Source organism: Ornithodoros turicata, chromosome 9 (genome assembly GCF_037126465.1).
Source record: "Ornithodoros turicata isolate Travis chromosome 9, ASM3712646v1, whole genome shotgun sequence".
Classification (NCBI taxonomy): Eukaryota; Metazoa; Arthropoda; class Arachnida; order Ixodida; family Argasidae; genus Ornithodoros; species Ornithodoros turicata.
The window spans coordinates 19897553-19915049 of NC_088209.1; the positions used below are offsets into that span (position 1 = coordinate 19897553).

At 46.3% G+C, this 17497-nt stretch overlaps 1 protein-coding gene across 2 annotated transcripts in view; it reads right to left on the reverse strand.

Moving 5' to 3' along the window:
• LOC135368299 (nose resistant to fluoxetine protein 6-like) overlaps positions 1-17497 on the reverse strand; it is a 39966-nt gene that overhangs the window by 13884 nt on the left and 8585 nt on the right. For both annotated transcript variants that reach the window (XM_064601481.1, XM_064601480.1), the window contains exons 2-4: positions 2813-3006; positions 2093-2207; positions 1923-2019 (exon numbers count right to left, since the gene is read on the reverse strand). In XM_064601481.1, coding sequence (XP_064457551.1) covers positions 1923-2019; positions 2093-2207; positions 2813-2959 — 359 coding nt within the window. In that variant the 5' untranslated portion in view covers positions 2960-3006. The remainder of the gene's footprint in view (positions 1-1922; positions 2020-2092; positions 2208-2812; positions 3007-17497) is intronic.

The window sequence follows — 17497 nt, forward strand, 5'->3', positions numbered from 1 at the left end:
GTGGTGGGAGTGTCCGAGGGCGCTGCTGGGGTCATGGTGGTTTCTAAGGGGCTCATGTTGGGAGTTTATCCTGCGGCGTCGTACACGCGGACGAATGCTGTAGTTGAGTTCAGATAGTTTGCTTTCACAATGCACTGCACACACACATACGCAAGTTGAAAGTTGAAGAAAGTTGAAAAGAAAAACAAAAAACGACGAATTAAGGAAAATCTGAAAGACCGAAAGTCGCACTGCCGACGACATATCCATCGGTTTGTCCGCGTTCTCGCTTTTATATACAGGATACCCACGATAACTGTAAATATGGTCTCTAACAAAGAAAGCGCTCTAACAAAGCAAAGCGCTGTCAAATAAAAACTGACAGCTCTTCAATCACGTTTGTTTCACAAACGGGCTGATCTTACAATGCAGCACCTGTGCTTGTAACGCAAACGTCATAGCTACCCGAATGAAATGAGTGCTTAGTGAACGCTACCCAAAACTGTAGCTAATCCCTAATTCTTATATATATTCGTGTGTATGTCTTAGACATTAGTAATCATAATGGTTTCCAGTTACCATCTTTGTTGTTGTTATTTCGTGATTCCAGAAATCCGGAGCATTCCTGCAGGGCACGACTTGATCGGCAAGCAAGAGGAAGGCTACGAAGCTAATAAAAGAAGAAGAAAAGGACAAGAAGTTCTTATGTTCAAGCACAACATGTATGGCGGGCTACAACATGCAAGGTTCCACCCATTGCTCCGTATGAACCGTTATTTGAGCCGGTTAGCGGTATTTTTTAAATGGTTCAGTTCTGGTTCAGCTCCAAGATGCCGTCGACTGTTTCAGTTCGGTTCAGTTCCGATTCGGCCAAAAAATAACGTTTCTCGGTTCGGGTCCACTCTCTGAGGGAAAATATTTTGCAAGTCTTGCTATTCCTAAAGTCTCCAATCGTCGTCGTCGTCGTATTTCTGGTGTATGTGACGTCACAGGCGTTCTACACTGCATTTCCCGGTACGCCTAGAATGACTCTAGGCGCCTGCCAGGGCGCGCGCTGCACCCTGGAACTTTTTCAGACGCCTAGTGGAGTACATTTACACGTGTGTGTTAGTAATGTGTGTCAGCCTGATGTGGCGATATGCTGCACGTGTCGCAGGGTAGGACTAAGGATAATTTCGACCAATCTGGCGTTCTTTTGACGCGCGCCGAAAATCTGACACATGGTGCTGGAGGCAAAGTTTACCTCCCCAACATTCCTGCCACCATCAGCCGGGATCGAACCCGCGACCTTGAGCTCAGCATGCCAACCGTTACAGAGTGAGCTACTAAAGCCGGTGTCCGCCGCCCATACTTGCGACACTCATACTTTTTTGTTGTTGCTTCGCCAATAGCCGGTATATAAGTTTTTTTATTACTAATAAAAAACTTATAAGTTATTATTATTATTATGCGACATTCATACTTTTTTGTTGTTGCTTTGCCAATAGCCGGTATATAAGTTGTTTATTACTAATAAAAAACTTATAAGTTATTATTATTATTATTATTCCGTGTTAGCGCCACGAAGCATCTATGGCTATAAGCTTCGTACAGATATGAACAGATGGAGAGAGGCCAGCAGGAAGGAGTGGGGGGACAGGGAGGTCAGTATGCATCCTGGGCCGACTTCCCGGGGAACTGTGCCTACATTAGTCCGGAAAGTCTTCGGGACAAGCAGAGAAGACCTCAGACTGCACAGCCGGAGATAGGAAGGTATATAAGTCGAGTATCGACGTTCTCCTGCATATTTTTCAAAAACGGAATGTCTTCCTACACTTCAGTTTGCACTGCGCACAAGAACATGCCAAGAGCCTATCGAGCAACAGTCTTGTCTTTCTCTCCCTTAGTACTACACGATTCGGTACATGGCACATTCCTTTTACACCGCTTTAGAAGCCACTTACGAAACGGCAATGCCGCCAACGTTGCCGGAAAACGGTTCCTTATTCGGGTAGCACGTTGTCGTAGACACGTTGGCACCCCTAACGACATCTTCGAGAACTGAAAGTAAATAAATCCTGCCAGCACGGACACAAGCAAAAACCTAAGGTTAGGAAAGGTTAACTTTACTCACCCAAATCGAACATGCGCGTGACATCCTCTGAACTGCATGAAGTAGGTAGGCAGAGCCCAACCATCACTTCTCCTGGGTCTGACATCATCTTCTTCCACGTGTAGTCCGAAATGTTCTGGGAACAACGAATTTGCATGAAGGTTATGTCTTCGCCGCTGCCGGAGGAAAAAAATATTGGTTTGGGTAGCCGGTGCAGGAGGACAGGGCGAGAAGTTTTGAGCTCGAGACCGTCGGGAAGCTTGTCTTCCAAGACTTCGTAGCATGCACTAGAGCACAGCACGTGCCGCATTCTTTGGCCAAGGCCAGGCTAGGGTGACCGCGAAAATCGCAACCGCGTGCAACGGTGGCAACGCTCGGAACTAGCCGCCTGAGTCGCTTTGACGTCATCGCGGTGCATTCTGCTAACTGGTTTGCTTGTTTGGAGAAGTTAGTTAGCTGAGTGCATTAAATGGGGGAGATGTGCTATAACGACAAAGAGGCTCGGCGCAAGCCTCGTGACAAGGGCGCTCGCGCGCCCAGTTTGGTTACCTATTGTGTCGTTCTACAATAAACATGTACTAACGTACAGACCCTGACTTGCGCACATAGCATAGTGAAAAGCTATCATCACGAAGGGAACACAAATGCCATAAGAAGACACCTTAGAACCACGTTTGGAAACAGCAAAGTTGAAACAACCATCCGAGCTGTTAAAGCAAGTTAAAAATGATGGCCACTTACTAAGGGCGGCCTCTTCTGGGCTCGTGTTAAGTTCACGGTAGAAAGGCAATAGCCGCTGCTAAACCCGATGCCAGAGGAGGAAACGTTTTCGCCTTCGCTGTCCAATATGGCGTTGAGGCACTCGGAAAAATAGCCAAGGAAAGCCATTCCACCAGTCAGAATGCCGCTCTGCGGCTTCCCGGTGGCATCGTACACTGAAAGAAACCGGAAAAACAGGAATAATCAGCAAGAAATATATACAAAGAGAGCACTATGGTATCGTTCCTAAAGGAATATCAGTTCGCTCGCCAAGTATCAGTTCATCGATTTTTGTTTCCACGGATATTGCATTAGCCGACTTCAGACCAGGGAACCTATTCCCGTCAAAGTAATCGACCTCGATTCAACAAGGAGAAATGGCCGAGGCAGACCACACAATTAGGGACGACACGACACGTAAGCCTCAAACGCCCAGAAATTAACGAATTGAAACAGCTCAGGAAAAAGAATATCAGAAGACCCAGGTGCGATTCCTGGCGTCAGCAGCTCTCTCACCTGAGTTGTTTCAAGTCGTTGACCTCAATTACTTTGTGTCTCGCCTGCCATTGGTCGTTACGTGAAGAATGCGTGAAGAACAGAAACGAATGTCACGCGCCCTCAATCAATAGTCGAGCTCTTGATATTGCAATCGTCGTGATAAAGTAGACAAAGCATGAACAGTGCGCAGGATGAAGTGCTCGACTATTGGTTGAGAGCGCGTAACATCGATCTCTGTTCGTCACCCCTTTTTCACGTAACTACCAATGATAGGCGAGACACAAAGTGATCGAGGTGGATTACTTTGACGAGAATGGGACCCCGGAAAGCTTAGTGCTGCCTTGAGCTGTGGAAACTTTGCTTTCAGAAAAGAAGAAGAATGTCTTCCAACTCTTTCGATTTCTCCTCGCAAGGTTCCTAGTCCACGAGGTGCTAAGGCAAGCGACCCAGAATAGTGTAGTTGAACTTCAATGACGTCCCATCCTCGCCCCAGTCCCAACCATTCATGGAAGAGCATCCATACCATGGAATCGGAGCCCACTCCTCGTAACCTCAGCTCGCAACAGCATTAAAGGAGCAGTGAGGTGACTCCCAAAATTGTTTTCGTTCTTCGGTGCAGAGTGTTCTCCAACGAATAAAATGAGTTTCTGCGAAAGAACGATGAGCGTAGGTCACCTACAGAGCGAGCGCGAGGGCTCTGTTCGGCAGAGCTTTGCGCAATGCCCACTAAAGTTTCAAATGAAAATGAAACATTGGCCCAGTATGTCTACTTGAAAGAAATTCACGCTGATGCAAATGCTATTTCAGCAATTTCGGCGCTTGTCCATGTTGTTTTCTTCGTGCGGGCCTCTGCCATCGCCGCCATCTTGCCAGAGCGGAACCGGCAGTGCGAGTAGCGAGAAGAAGTGAAAGGAAGCCACTGCGCCTGCGACAACCCTCTTTGAAGTGTGTAATCATGTTCGTGAATAGGGGACAAGTGTCTGCGTAGTTTATCTCTGTCGGCGAGACTCGCTTTGTCCACACCAGAGGGCGATCACAATAGACGATTTCAGAAATTGCATGGATGGCCCACCAGAGAGCGCCGTGTTGCGAAAGCCCCGCTGCACCTTGGGATTTAGTTTTCATGAGTCAGAGAAAAGAAGAAGAGCGGAAACGGTTTCGGTTTTCTCTCTCCTTCACCTCCCGCACCTTTGAGCAACAGGCAGACGAGCACGAATGTAAACCATTTCCCACGACGCATTGCGCGATGCGCGTGACTTGGGCGACGGAGGGCCCCCGTGCGGAGCACAAGGGCAATATCTGAAATCGCTTATTGCTGCCTAATCACGATTGCGCGCGGTGTGGATCCTGCGTCAGTGCGTTTTGGGTATAAGTTCGAAAACTATCTAGGACACTTAGCTTCTGTTTACGTTTGCTTAGCCCATTTCCGATCATTTTCCGTCAGTCACACTCCCGCCTGAACACCGAACACGCAGTCAAAACTAGAGTTTCCGAACGGGCGAAATACGGACAGATGGCAACCCGAAGTAACAGCAACAACAATAAATGATGGAAACGTGATGATTACATGGGACAAATATCCTCTAAATATAACAAGGTGGGTGCTCTACACGGTCAGTCACAGTTTCGTACATGACGTGATACTTCCTTGGCCGATACCTCGTTGACGCACAGGCTTCCGCTGCCTCAGAGTAAGGAGTTTATGCCAGAGAAACCTTCGAAAAAATTGTGGTCACCAAGCACTGTGTAACAAAATCAATACGACCACGCAAACTTTCGTCTCAATCCATCGGCATAGCGCGTAGGAAATGCACGCTTGCGTGCATTTCAGTTATAGCGACTAATAGCTAGCTATAGCTAGCTAACGACTATAGCTAGCGACTATAGCTAGCTAACGCAGTAGGTATAGCGACACGCGCGAAAATGTGACTGTCCTTTTATTGCACCCACCCTGTACATTTATAACACTTGTTACCGCGGATCCTCTGAACAAAGCAAACGCAAAGATGAAGTTATCGTGTAGAAGCCGAAAAAAGCCGATAACGTTCGTCGGTCTGCTTCCGTCGCGCATAATGGCGTCCGCCCTTGACTTCGGGCGTTGCGTAACTCCTTATCAGCTGATGCAGTTTAGACAGGATCCTTGACCTAATTCTCCTCAGTGGGACGATGCAGAGAGCGGCTTCAATGTGGCGATAACGTTCTTTACTCACTTTTGTCGAAGTTTCTTTCGGTAGCATGTTTCACTACCTACTCTAATGCTCTTCCGCAACGCCAACGGTCTCACGATACAGTCTCCTCACATACATTATATCATATTATATACGCATAGGTATATCAATATTTCTCGTCACACACACACACACACATAAAAGATATGCTTTTCCTCTGTATTAGAACGACCGTTGCGAACAATGGCCCAACAGGCCATAATGCCAACCAAGCTGCTTGCTCAATACTGCAAAGAGCCTGAGAACACTTGGAGCACACAGTTGCACTGGAGTAGGGAATGTCGGAAGGCGGGGGCAAGGGGTGCCCCCTTTTCATGCATGGAAACCTTACAGGGTGTCTGATATTCCGACAAATGCAGATTTTTACATATTTGCACGTTAGCCTGCATGCATCTTGCTTGCTTGCAGGTAGCGTTTCTTTGTGAAAGAAAAGTCTGTTGGCTCACGTAAACATATTCCCTCTACGATCACTACTCCAACTATCGTAAATCACATTACTAACGTAAAGATGCCACGTAGGCAAAGGATAGCCGTTTCCTAATTATGCGAATGGTCTATGAGCTGTTTAATGTATTTGGTGTCGATATGTACCGCACGTGCAATTTTGCCGGTATGCTGCGATCTATTAGAATTAGTGTGTATGTACGTGTATATGTATGCACCAATGCTTAAAACTTGAGGTCGCCTTCCCTATCCTGACGCTGATTGATTGATTTTTAAAAGAAAAAAAAATGGAGATGTGGATATCATGCTCCTGACCGAAGTTATGAACAGTCCCAGTCCCATGTTCCCATCCCCTTTGTAGATTCCTCGAGATAGGTAGTACAATAATAACATAAGTAAGAAGCGATTAATGCGGCATATCAGGCAGCGAAAGGCTTCACCGGAAAATGTAGGCTCTATAACAATATAAAATAGCCTACGATAAACCTTAAAGTACTTTTCGCTGTGCGCCTAACACATAGTCAACAATGGCAACAACACAGCCTAAATACCAAACGAAAATAAAGTACTCGAACTACATGTCGGCCCATCGTCGCTATTGCGCCAGGGAACCTCATCTCAATCAATCGAATTACGTTTTCCATTGCCACTGTTCAATACACTGGCCGTTCCTACAGCAGCGCAGTCCTGTGGCATTCCTGAAACGACCCCGAACACCACAAACACACGACGCAGACGAAAGTCATTGAAAAGAGTCACCGATCATCGTGCCTTCCAGGAATTTTCGGCACAAGTTGTTGTTGTAAACAAGGTACAAAACGCTTTTCTTCGAAACCCCAGGGCACATGAAACAAGCAGCCAAACGGGGTTACCCTCCAAAGGAGAGCTTTTGAAAGAGAAAAAGTCTGACAGCAGTGGTGACTGTCTCACAATTCCTAGCGACACGCACGAGGTTCTTGACCTTCTTTGACGCCATCTCCGTGTTGTGGGACCGCACCAACCCAGACAATGACCATCGTCCACAGTAGCACTTCCCGCCACCTGTTTTGAGGACGAGGAATTCCATTGACGTGCTCGCAAAACAACCTCCTCCGAATGGTACCCCGATGCTCCTCAATGGACTATAGGACTCTCGCGCATTAGATACATGCCTTGGAGTATGTGAGCGCATTCTAGAAATTGGACGACTGGTTTTATAGACGCGTTGTGCCGCTGTGTTTTCTTTTTGTTTCGTGTTTTATAATCCGCGATACAGGAACATCGGGAAAAAGAAAAATCTGGAGAACTAATCTTACTTTATGGTTTAGGACTGGAAGAACGGGGATGCCATGGTATCTTTTACCGTTAAAAGCCCAACGTTTAAAATTCCAGAGGTTCAAAATCCCAGATTTCTAAATTAAAGCTCGAATATGAAGAGTGGCGCAGTGATAGTGTTGAGCATGTTATACTGACAAACCTCGCGGTATTGCGTGATTCTGACGTCGGTAGAAGCCAGTTTTTTTGACGACCGTTAGGCTTACCATGGCGCCACATCAGGTCAGCAAAAATGTACAGGATTTGGTTAGGTTAGCTTAGTGCTTTCAGAGGTTAGGTTAGTGTTTTAGTTTTTTCTTTTCTTTTTTTTTTTTCTTAGAGTTCACCGCGCGGTTGGGGGGCTACCCACAGCTGGGCACACGCGCAACGCTACGCTATCGCGCCGTTTGGGATTTTGAACATATGATATTTTAAACGGTGGATTCTTAACAGCGGAATGTCGGGATACTCCCGGAAGAACTTTATGCTTGCCATCTTGACGCTCCATTGCGACGCCAGACGTTTCGGGGATCACGTTGCGCTGCAGAAAAAAAAAAAAAAAAAAAAATGATAGACAGAAAAGCCGCTGTGGCGTCGCTCATGATCTAAGTTGTCTCGTGACGTAAACCCCTAACTATTATTATTATTATGAAAAATTAGTAAGCCGAATCAAACTCGGCAGCATGCAACGCGGGTTCAGAATGAATGTTCAGAGCGCAAATTTCAAAATTAATCCGCCTGTGGCGGCGTGAAACGATAACCTCTAAAAGCGGGCTTCCCCCCGCGACATCCCTCGTACCTCTACATACCACACGCGCACACGAGAATCCTTGGCAAACTTGCTCTACGCCCCTTGCGTGTGAAGCCGCATAGCTGAATGGGGATGTTGTGACAACGGACTGTGAGGATTGCTGCCTATTTATCGTTTCATAACTTTAATTCGCTGCGAGAAGCGAGATAACTGCTTCTACAGGTGAACAACACTTATAGCAAGCACGAGGTACTCCAGAAAGTTCCTTTGGAAATATTGGAGCTCTTTGGCCCAACTAACAACACCGATCATCTTCGACAAGTTCTACCGCAGGGAACCAGGCAGAACGAGTTTGCAGTGTGTGATGTTTGAGATGAAACGTAGTTTAACGTACGTGGGAGCCAGTGAAGATAAAAATTTTGAAAGCAAGTGTCTTTTCCGTGTCCTTTTAATAAGAAATCTAATCTTATCTTACTTTCTGGATACAACTCACATATCCCAGGTATAGGCAGGTGTAACGTTTTGCTTGCACAAGTCGCCTTAGGGGCTCCTTGCAGGTTTTTCACCACTGAGTTTGACCTGCTATAGCCTTAGAGAAGCTGCTGAAGATGTACGCCGTATGTGTAGGGCGGCTGTCATGTTCCGAGTTCAGGGACGTGTACTGCATTCAGCCGTCCGCAACAAGGAATTGTTGTTGAAGCCGATCACGCTGTGCCGATGAGAGCCAAAAAGCTCGAAACCGCCGTCTCCCTTCGATCTAATGATCGCCGTGGAGGGAGACACTGTAGTGCATGCCTGCTCTTCGTTTTTAGGGCGAGGGCAGTACTATTTTTGAACCGTGATGTGGGCAAGCTTACGCTTGTCCCATCCTACAGTTGGCAACACGAAGCCGACCATCACCTTCGATTTCTTTGTTTGTTTGTTTTTTTTTTCTCCTTTCATTTTTTTTTTTTCAATGTTTTGCAGTCTGCAAGCTGTGACTGTTCACCTTCGCCGTGAAAGAAGTGCAGTAGCCGACACTCGTCAGAGGAAGCGAGATTTCGCAAGGTCAGTTCGGCTTCGGGAAGCATCGAAGAATGAGACAGCAACAACACACATGATGAAGGTCACCGCGCACTTGCGCGTATACCTGTGTGCTTCCCGCATGCCGCCGCGAGTAGGCCATGCACAGCAGTGGAAATACGGGGTAAAGTTAGTTAGCTACCTCCGGGATATTCCACAACGATATCGTACAGTGAGAGGCACAGAAAGACGCAGCATAGTAAATCGCAGCTCAGTTACTTCTTCAGGCAATTTTTAACTTCGTTCGTGCGGTTCGTTCACGGTTCGTTCACGGTTCTTCGTTCTCAGCTTGTCTTTCTAGCAAGCAATCTGCGGTTGTTTCACGTTCTTAAGTATTCTTAACTTAAATGGCTTAGCCTAACGAAAGTTTCTCCTGCAACGCCCAGTATAAGAGGGTTATTGCCGATTAACAAATGTAACATGAATGTCAAGGCCAAATACGCGTACGTGATTATTTTAGTTCTGAAAAACTGGTTACGGAGAACGCTGAAAATGGAAGGTCTGACGAACAGCCACGTGAATTAAATTTCAGGCTCGATCCAACACTTTCTTAATTGCATGTCGAGCGCGCTAAGCACGTTGTGCGGTTTTGAAGTCTGTGGCACCACCTCTTTTAACATGTGTGACTCAATTTTCAGGGTGTACGGCTTCGTACAGGGTGCACGACTCAACTCTCAAGCTGTGCGACTCGACTTTCAAGCTATGTGGCGCCATTTCTAATGCAGACACAACAAAAACAGGGTGCCATGGATCAGACAGTAAGCCACCGGAATGGCTTCACAATGGTCATCTGTTGCCATATTTCATATCAGCTTACTGATCGGAGATGTCATTGTCCTATGCCGCGTCCAGATCCTGCTAGCGTAAAGAATGCCCCCCGCCCCACCTCTCTAAGTTCACAACGTTTCCGTCACGGTTCGGGTAACGCTTCTTAACCACCTGCTCAGTGTCCTACTATGATGCTGAGGCGCATCTGTCACCTGCATCAGCCAGCCGTTGAAATACTTGTTGCTGCACGAATGACCTGAGTACGAAGTTGTTGTTGCACGAAGACACCTGTTTCTGTCTTTTAATCTAGCTCTGAGGAGCGATTAAGGTTCCACTGTGCCTCCTGCAAAAATGGGGACCACGAGGACAATGTACTCTTGGACTGCAATGACCGCTCGAATGGGCAGGTGTAACGTTTTGTCTTGCACAAGTCGCCTTAGGGGCTCCGCGCAGGTTTTTGACCACTGAGTTTGACCTCCTATAGTCTTAGTCAAGCTGCTTAAGATGTACGCCGTATGTATAGAGCAGCTGTCATGGTCCGAGTTCAGGGTCGTGCACTGCATTCAGCCGTCCACAACAAGGGATCGTTGTTGGATACAATCCAACCATCACGTTCCATTTGTCTTTTGTTTTGTTTTTTGCGATGTTTGAAAATTGCAGCCATGATTTGAATCACATCGTGTGTAGTGAGGAGCGAGGTACAATTATTATATTGCCCTGACGGCGCTTTCAGTGACTAAGTGATTTTCAAAATGTATAGCTCTAAAACTTGATCATGTTTCTTCTAGAACATACGAGTGAGCAGTACTGCTGTAGTGAGTACTCAAACTGTTTCTCTTTAACATTTTTTACATTATGTTTTGTACCCAAGAACTAGGGCATGAAACACGGCTAAATATTGCCGTGTTTCTAGGCATGAACTAAAGGCATGTGACCTAGGGCATGAAACACGGCAATCGGTACATGCGATTTCCAAGCATGTACCGATACGTTCATACCACTATGCCGTAATACCGTATATATACCGGTATATATAAAAAAAACGGCAGTTGCTTGAAAATATTTTCTTGCACAGACCCAACAAACAACTTTTGCCTCCTTTATTATGTCGTGATCTGCATCTTGCGTAACTCAGCAGCAATGGAGGGAAATGGTGTTTCTTTTGTTGTTGTTGTTGTTGTTGTTTTATTTCGTGTTAAGGCTTGCGAAGCAACTGTGGTTACGAGCGGCGAACAGGTATGAGCAGATGAAGAGAGGACAGCAGGAAGAAGAGGGTGCAGGGGGAGGTCGGTATGCGTCCTGGGTCGACTTCGTGGGAGGGGGGGGGAACTGTGAGGACATCCGTCTGGAAGGTCAGCCGAATACCCAGGGAAAACCTCAGACAGCACAGCCGGTGGTAGGATTCGAAACCACGCTACCTCCACTAGCGGAGACTCAACAACTGGTACGCACAGTAGAGCACTCATAAACGCAGCCCTTTTGCAAATCCTTTAGCGAGCGACGACCCGTTCGGCCATCAGTGCACTTCACGTCCTCGCGCAGCGCAGGTATCAGTGATCTCGATCCACGATAATGTGGCGTAAGGTTCATTTCACGGCTCACGTAAGACAAAAGGGATTCAGATTACGAACGAACGAATATGCGAAAAATGGAATTCTCTTGCTGGAAGGTGTCTCCAGTCGTGACTTCCGCAAAGCTTGAATCTGGGTATGCTGATTGCTAGTCTGGTGACATAACCGCGTTATTTGGAAATGAAAAAGAGGAAGCAAAACAACAAGAGGCAGCTCGAGGACCACATTACCTCCCCGACAGTGTCAGTATAAGAGTTCCACTATGTCTTTACCTCACACGTTGTCTCGATTTTCTGATTGAGTGATAAATCGTGACGAAACACCCTAATCATCATTATCAAAACAAAGCTGTTGTCAATCATATTAAGACGTCGTGTTTGAAAAAAATTGCCTAATATAATTTCCGGGGGGGATAGGGGATATGAAAGTTTATTAAATGAAAATAAGAATAACTTAATTTCCAGGAATTCGGGTAACTCTGCTCTGATCCGACTGCGGTAATGACCTTTTATTATTTTTTTTAATCAAAATCAGATACCGGGTGTGAACCGTGTCGATTTTTTATTTGTAGGGCGAACGCCTCCGTGAATCCATTCTCCTCGTATCGTGCCGGTAAATGAGTCAACGACCCAAGCAGCACAATGTACTGAAAGTCGAGTGCTATGGGGGTGGCCGGTATGTGTCTTATCAATGTTCTTTAGTTTCACGGGTCTGTTCAAGGTCTTCCACCTACCCGTCCACCCCTATTGCACTCGACTTTCAGTACATTGTGCTGCTTGGGGAGATATAGAAAACTGCGTGAACACAACACACCTGTGTTGCTATTCGCTGCGAGCTCGACCTATAGGGGGCGAAACTGTCACCTTTCTATTGTAGATAACACGTGGGCCGATTTTCGGCGTTGATGGTTCTTTGCCGTAATTCTAGTAATATATTCACCGGAAGATCACTGTTACGATACTATTCGGTTCTCTAAATGCTCCACCTACAGCAGTAAACGCTGAATAAACGGGTAAAAGCAGACGACGCGTCCACACAATGGTAGTTCATCGTTTCTCCGCAGAGCGCCGACACTGTTCGATCTCGGAGCGAATACACGCCAACATTGTAGCGAGTCTATATACACGTCTCCAACTGTTTTGGTCTCCCTCTCTTTCCTGCGTTATCATTATCCGGTTCCATGCCAATACATATACAGGAACTGGCACAAACGGAAACGGAACACGATATGAACATACCTTAAAATGACCAGACGTAATCACATCCTGTCAAACTAAAAGTTATAAAGCTTAATTATTGGGTAAGAAGAGAAGGGCATGACAACAACAAACGAAAAGGCAGAGACCGAGGTTCCAGACAGGACGCAGCGCCAAAGTAACAACTGAGGCCCGTCGGCTTTCCGAGTGGACTGACGCTTTGTCACGTGCTTTCTCCAACCTTTTCTTTCTCTCATGCGCAGAAACGTATACTGTCGTAGTGTATTGAGCATATAGAAAGAAAGAAAGATAATAATAATTGGGGGTTTACGTAAATGAAAGAAAGAAAGAGGAGCAGAGGCCATAATACAGGCACTCGCGCAGAAACACGAATGCATCCCCCCCCCTTCAGATCGTAAGACTCACTGATACGCGCTCACAAGGCAGCAATAAGGGGTTGGCCCAACAGAGGAAACCTCGTTGCCCCCATACCTGGGAGAGGGGCCCATGAAGTCGCGCCACGGGCAACTGGGGAGCGAAGGAAACTGGGGAGCTGCGCAGACAGCTGACCTACTTGCATATAACGAATAAATCATCGGTTGTTCGTGGGGCTTCGTCCTGTCTTTCTTTTTCACCTTCTCTTAAATGGTTGTTTGCTGTAGCTATGTGGTGACTTCATATGTCGCCCGCAGCTCCATTTCTTGTAGGTGGTGATATCCAGAGAAAAGTCTTTAGCATGTGTCACTCATGAATGAATGATACGTCACACTTTTGGTTTTGGGTCTCATGTTTTTGAGTCCAGGTTTGGAAGCGGTCTGCGATGCCGCTTTCTTTCAGAAAAACGAAGGGGGCTTTCTCCGCCTTCCTTTGTCTGGATCCTCGGCCTCTGTCCTTGGTTTTGTTTGGGCTCTATCGTTCAGAATGAAGCAGTACCAACCAGCCCAGCAGTTCCTCTTGGGGACGTATTTACTCTCCGCAGCTTCACTTGCGAAGCATTTTGTCGAGATAGGCGTAACAAAGGCATAAGCCAGATAGAAGGATGACATGTAGTGATTGTACTTGTTGGAATGTTGGGAAAGTGGTTGCAACAATGGGAGCAACGTACCAGACACGTGAAAAGCGTTCAGTCAAAGTATTCAAGTTAGAATACTTGACATTATCTGGCTCAAAAACATAATCCAACTCGTGGTGACACTTTTTCTTTCTTTCTTTTTGTTTTTATTTATTTACTTTTCTTTTTCTCAGAAGGACCAGAAATGCAGAAGGCATCCGCTCTCTATCAAACTTGCTTGATCCCTGGCCAAATCCAGCCTACCAACGCTCTGCCCTCAAAGCTCTGTTGACATCACCGGACTTCGAACCTTATTGTGAAGGGGCTCATTATTTCATTACCCACATCACCACCAGCATTGGGGTAGTGTATCGCCCCTGGCGATGAAACTCTCCATTCGTCACCTCAAAATAAAGTTGTTTTTTCGCTGGAATTATGAGTTTTTTTTATATATATATACCGTTTTCGAGACAGCCTCACACGCAGCGCGTTTGCAGCCAGCACAAGCCAGAGAGGAGGAAAGCGGTACCAGGATACCATGGGAGGAAGCACGCGGCACGTGTACTTTCCTTCTCTCTGGCTTGGGCGGTAAACAGTTTTCAACGTGCTCCCCAGGCTAGACGGCGCTGCGCCTTCAACATGGCGGCGTCCACGAGAAAACAGTGTATAGCAGCAGCCCTCGCCCAAGCCAAATTTAAAACATTGCTGTTCCATGGTTCCTTACGATTATTAAAATCAGAGTTAACGTTATTTCGGTGGGATTTGCGGTCAATTAATGATAAATCGATTTCGCCGCGTGACGTCTGCTCCACATGGCATGAGTCATTTCCGGTGGATCCCCTGTGAACCATCGGAAGTCTTGAAGACAACACCTACTAATGGTGCTACCACTCGGCGTCTCACGTAATAATGACAACGCAAAATATCGCACCAATAGGACGCCATGCGACCACGGCGATAGGAGGCGTAATTCGGCCACGTCAGTAGCATCTCACGATCCACAAAAGCGGAAGTTGAAGCCCTTCCTCGATGATCTCTCGCTAGTTCAACGCGCTGTCACAAAATCATCTACGTAACACGAGCATATCTCACCAAGTACCAGTGGAGGAAAGCACTACGAACCATTCAAAACAGGGATTTTCCCCAAGTCCCCCTGCTACAAATACACACCTAACGTTAGTGCGACAGCCCTTCAAAATACCCCCCACCTCCCCTCGCGATGAAAACCCTGGGAAGATCCCCGATTCAAAGCGAGCCGGATTTACGAAGATTCAAAGGTTTCGGGTGCCTGACCTTCCTCACCCCATGACGACGAAAGTTGTGTAAGCAACCCTTCGATTGGCCTTGTTTACAAGGGGAGGGAATACCTGCGGGGTTTTAAGCGGGTGCCTGAAAAAAAAAAAATCGTTTTGTTTGCGCTCTCCTCTTGTGCCTAGTCTTTTTTGTGATTTGAGCGCTTTTATAGTACTAGATGACTTACCAACAGGCCCAGTGGGACGTTTTAAAGTATAAATAAGGATACGAAGTATACACAAAGTATAATTATAGGTACACGCTTAGAACGGTACCTCACCGCTTAGCACGCTTCTAGACGACCATCATCGCGACAAACATCGTTCTCTCCCTTTATTCGTTGGAAACGAATCACCTTTTTGTGACAATTAACGGAACTGCATAAGTGTCACAGCCCCGCGTAATCCTCCCATCTCCAACAGATCAGGGAAGACAACGATGTGATTTTGTCTACAATCAGTATCTGATTGTATATCAATGACAATCAATTTTGTATGAGCTGGTGATTATTCAGTTTTCTTTTTCGCACAGACAACTACCTAAGGTCCATTTTGAATATACAATGAACCCTCGTTAATATGACCCCCGATAATCTGACATACGCGCTTTACGACCATACTCTTGGGGAACAATGCTGTGAAACCCGTGCAAATCTCCCCCGTTAATATGACAATTCCGCATTACGACCAAAATTTTCGGGAACGACCATGGTCATAATAACGAGGGTTCACTGTACTCTGCTCTTGGAGAGTATGCAAAGGTTTGCGTGCTTGCTTGCTTTCGTGTTCGCACAACGAAGCAACTGTGGCTATGAGCGCGTGTATGCACTACTCATGCCAACAAAGTACACACACAACGATACATCCTTTCACTTTCTCTCCGACCGATGTGTTTTGCAACTATGACTTGCACTAATAACCTTCCAGTGGTAGCGTGGTTTCGACTGCACGCGCTATGCGAACGTAGATGATGCGGACATGGTAATAGACTTTCATGCCACGCAATGCATGCATTGCGTGGCATGCATGCGTGGCTTTTCTTCTCCCTTTTCCTTTTTTTGTTTGGAATAGCAAGCCAACATCCGTCTGGCTGACATTTCCTTTCTTTTTTCTTAATAAACATATCCCCCCCCCCCTCTTGTCGAAACCACGCTTCCACTTGAAGGTGATTGGTGCAAGTCATAGTACAAATCACATCGGTCAGAGAGAAAGTGAAAGGATATATCGTTTTGTGTGTACTTTGTACATAGTACATACTTCTTTTGTACTAACATACTGAGTTTCCTTCCTATTTGCCTCAACAAAACAGTCTCCCACCGCCCATGCAGCACGGTACTTTATGCCCCTTTACTATCAATTGAAGAGAAAATCTCATCAGCTTTATATATCTTCACTCGCACGCGTCACACAATAAAATATGTTATTCCTCGGACACAATGCGATGTGGGTCGGTCGACGAGCTCTGCACGGGAAGCCCTTTTTGAAAGCCTGACGACGAGCATGCCTGTACCGAAGGCGTTTATCTGTCCGATAACCAGAGATAAATGCGTACATCCGACGTGACAATTGCAACGGAAGCGGTGAGTCGTGATCGCTTGCATCCCAGTTGGCCCGCACACAGAACAAATAAGACATAATGAATGGACATGAAGGTACAAAACGCACTGAAAGTCTTTGACGAGCATTAATCAAACGTGTCAAAAATAAATTTACATTTAAAAGTGCGAGCTACTTACAAATTTGAAACTTAGTCACTATCGGGGTAGTCCCCCTTCGAAAACCACGAGCTTAGCCCAGCGTTTTTTTTTGTGTGTGTGTGTGTGTTTTTTATCTTTGGAAACAGCACAGAGCTGTCTCATCACGTTCGTTTGAATATCACCTCTTTCAAGTGCACTTTGACTTTTCCACACTTCGAGTCACTGGGGCAATTCCCTTCTAGTTCCTTTCCTCTTTCCAAAAATCAAAGTGCAGTTGAAAACAAAAGATCTCAAAGATGTTCGGCTTTTCTTTTTTTTTTTTTTTTTTTTGCATATAAATCCATTCTGGACACTTTTTGATCAGACCTCGTACCACGTTCATATTTCCTTTCACTGTGCCACAGCGGAGCGTCGAGCAGACGGGCTCCCTTGCTCGATTTCAATTAACTCCAGGCAAGAAAAAAACAAAACCAAACAAAGAGAGACAAAGCAACAGCAGTCGAATGGCTGCCCGCGAATGAGCAAGCGCTGCATTACGACCTATATCCCCGCCACAAGTGCCGCTATGTCCTCTCTGCGCTCCATTTTGCCCTTCTTTCTCTTTTGTGTTTGCTTTGCTCCTCTCCAGCGCGAAAGCGAGAGGGAAGCGCACGGAAATACAACGACACACATATCAAGTGACGACAAACAGCAGCGAGAAAACTCGCGTGCGTAACTGCGCCGAGAGAGGAAAAAAGAAAAAAGAAAAAGGGCACCCCTGACCTATATAATCCGCTTGACGAATGGAGCATGCACGAGAAGAAAAAAAAAGGAAGG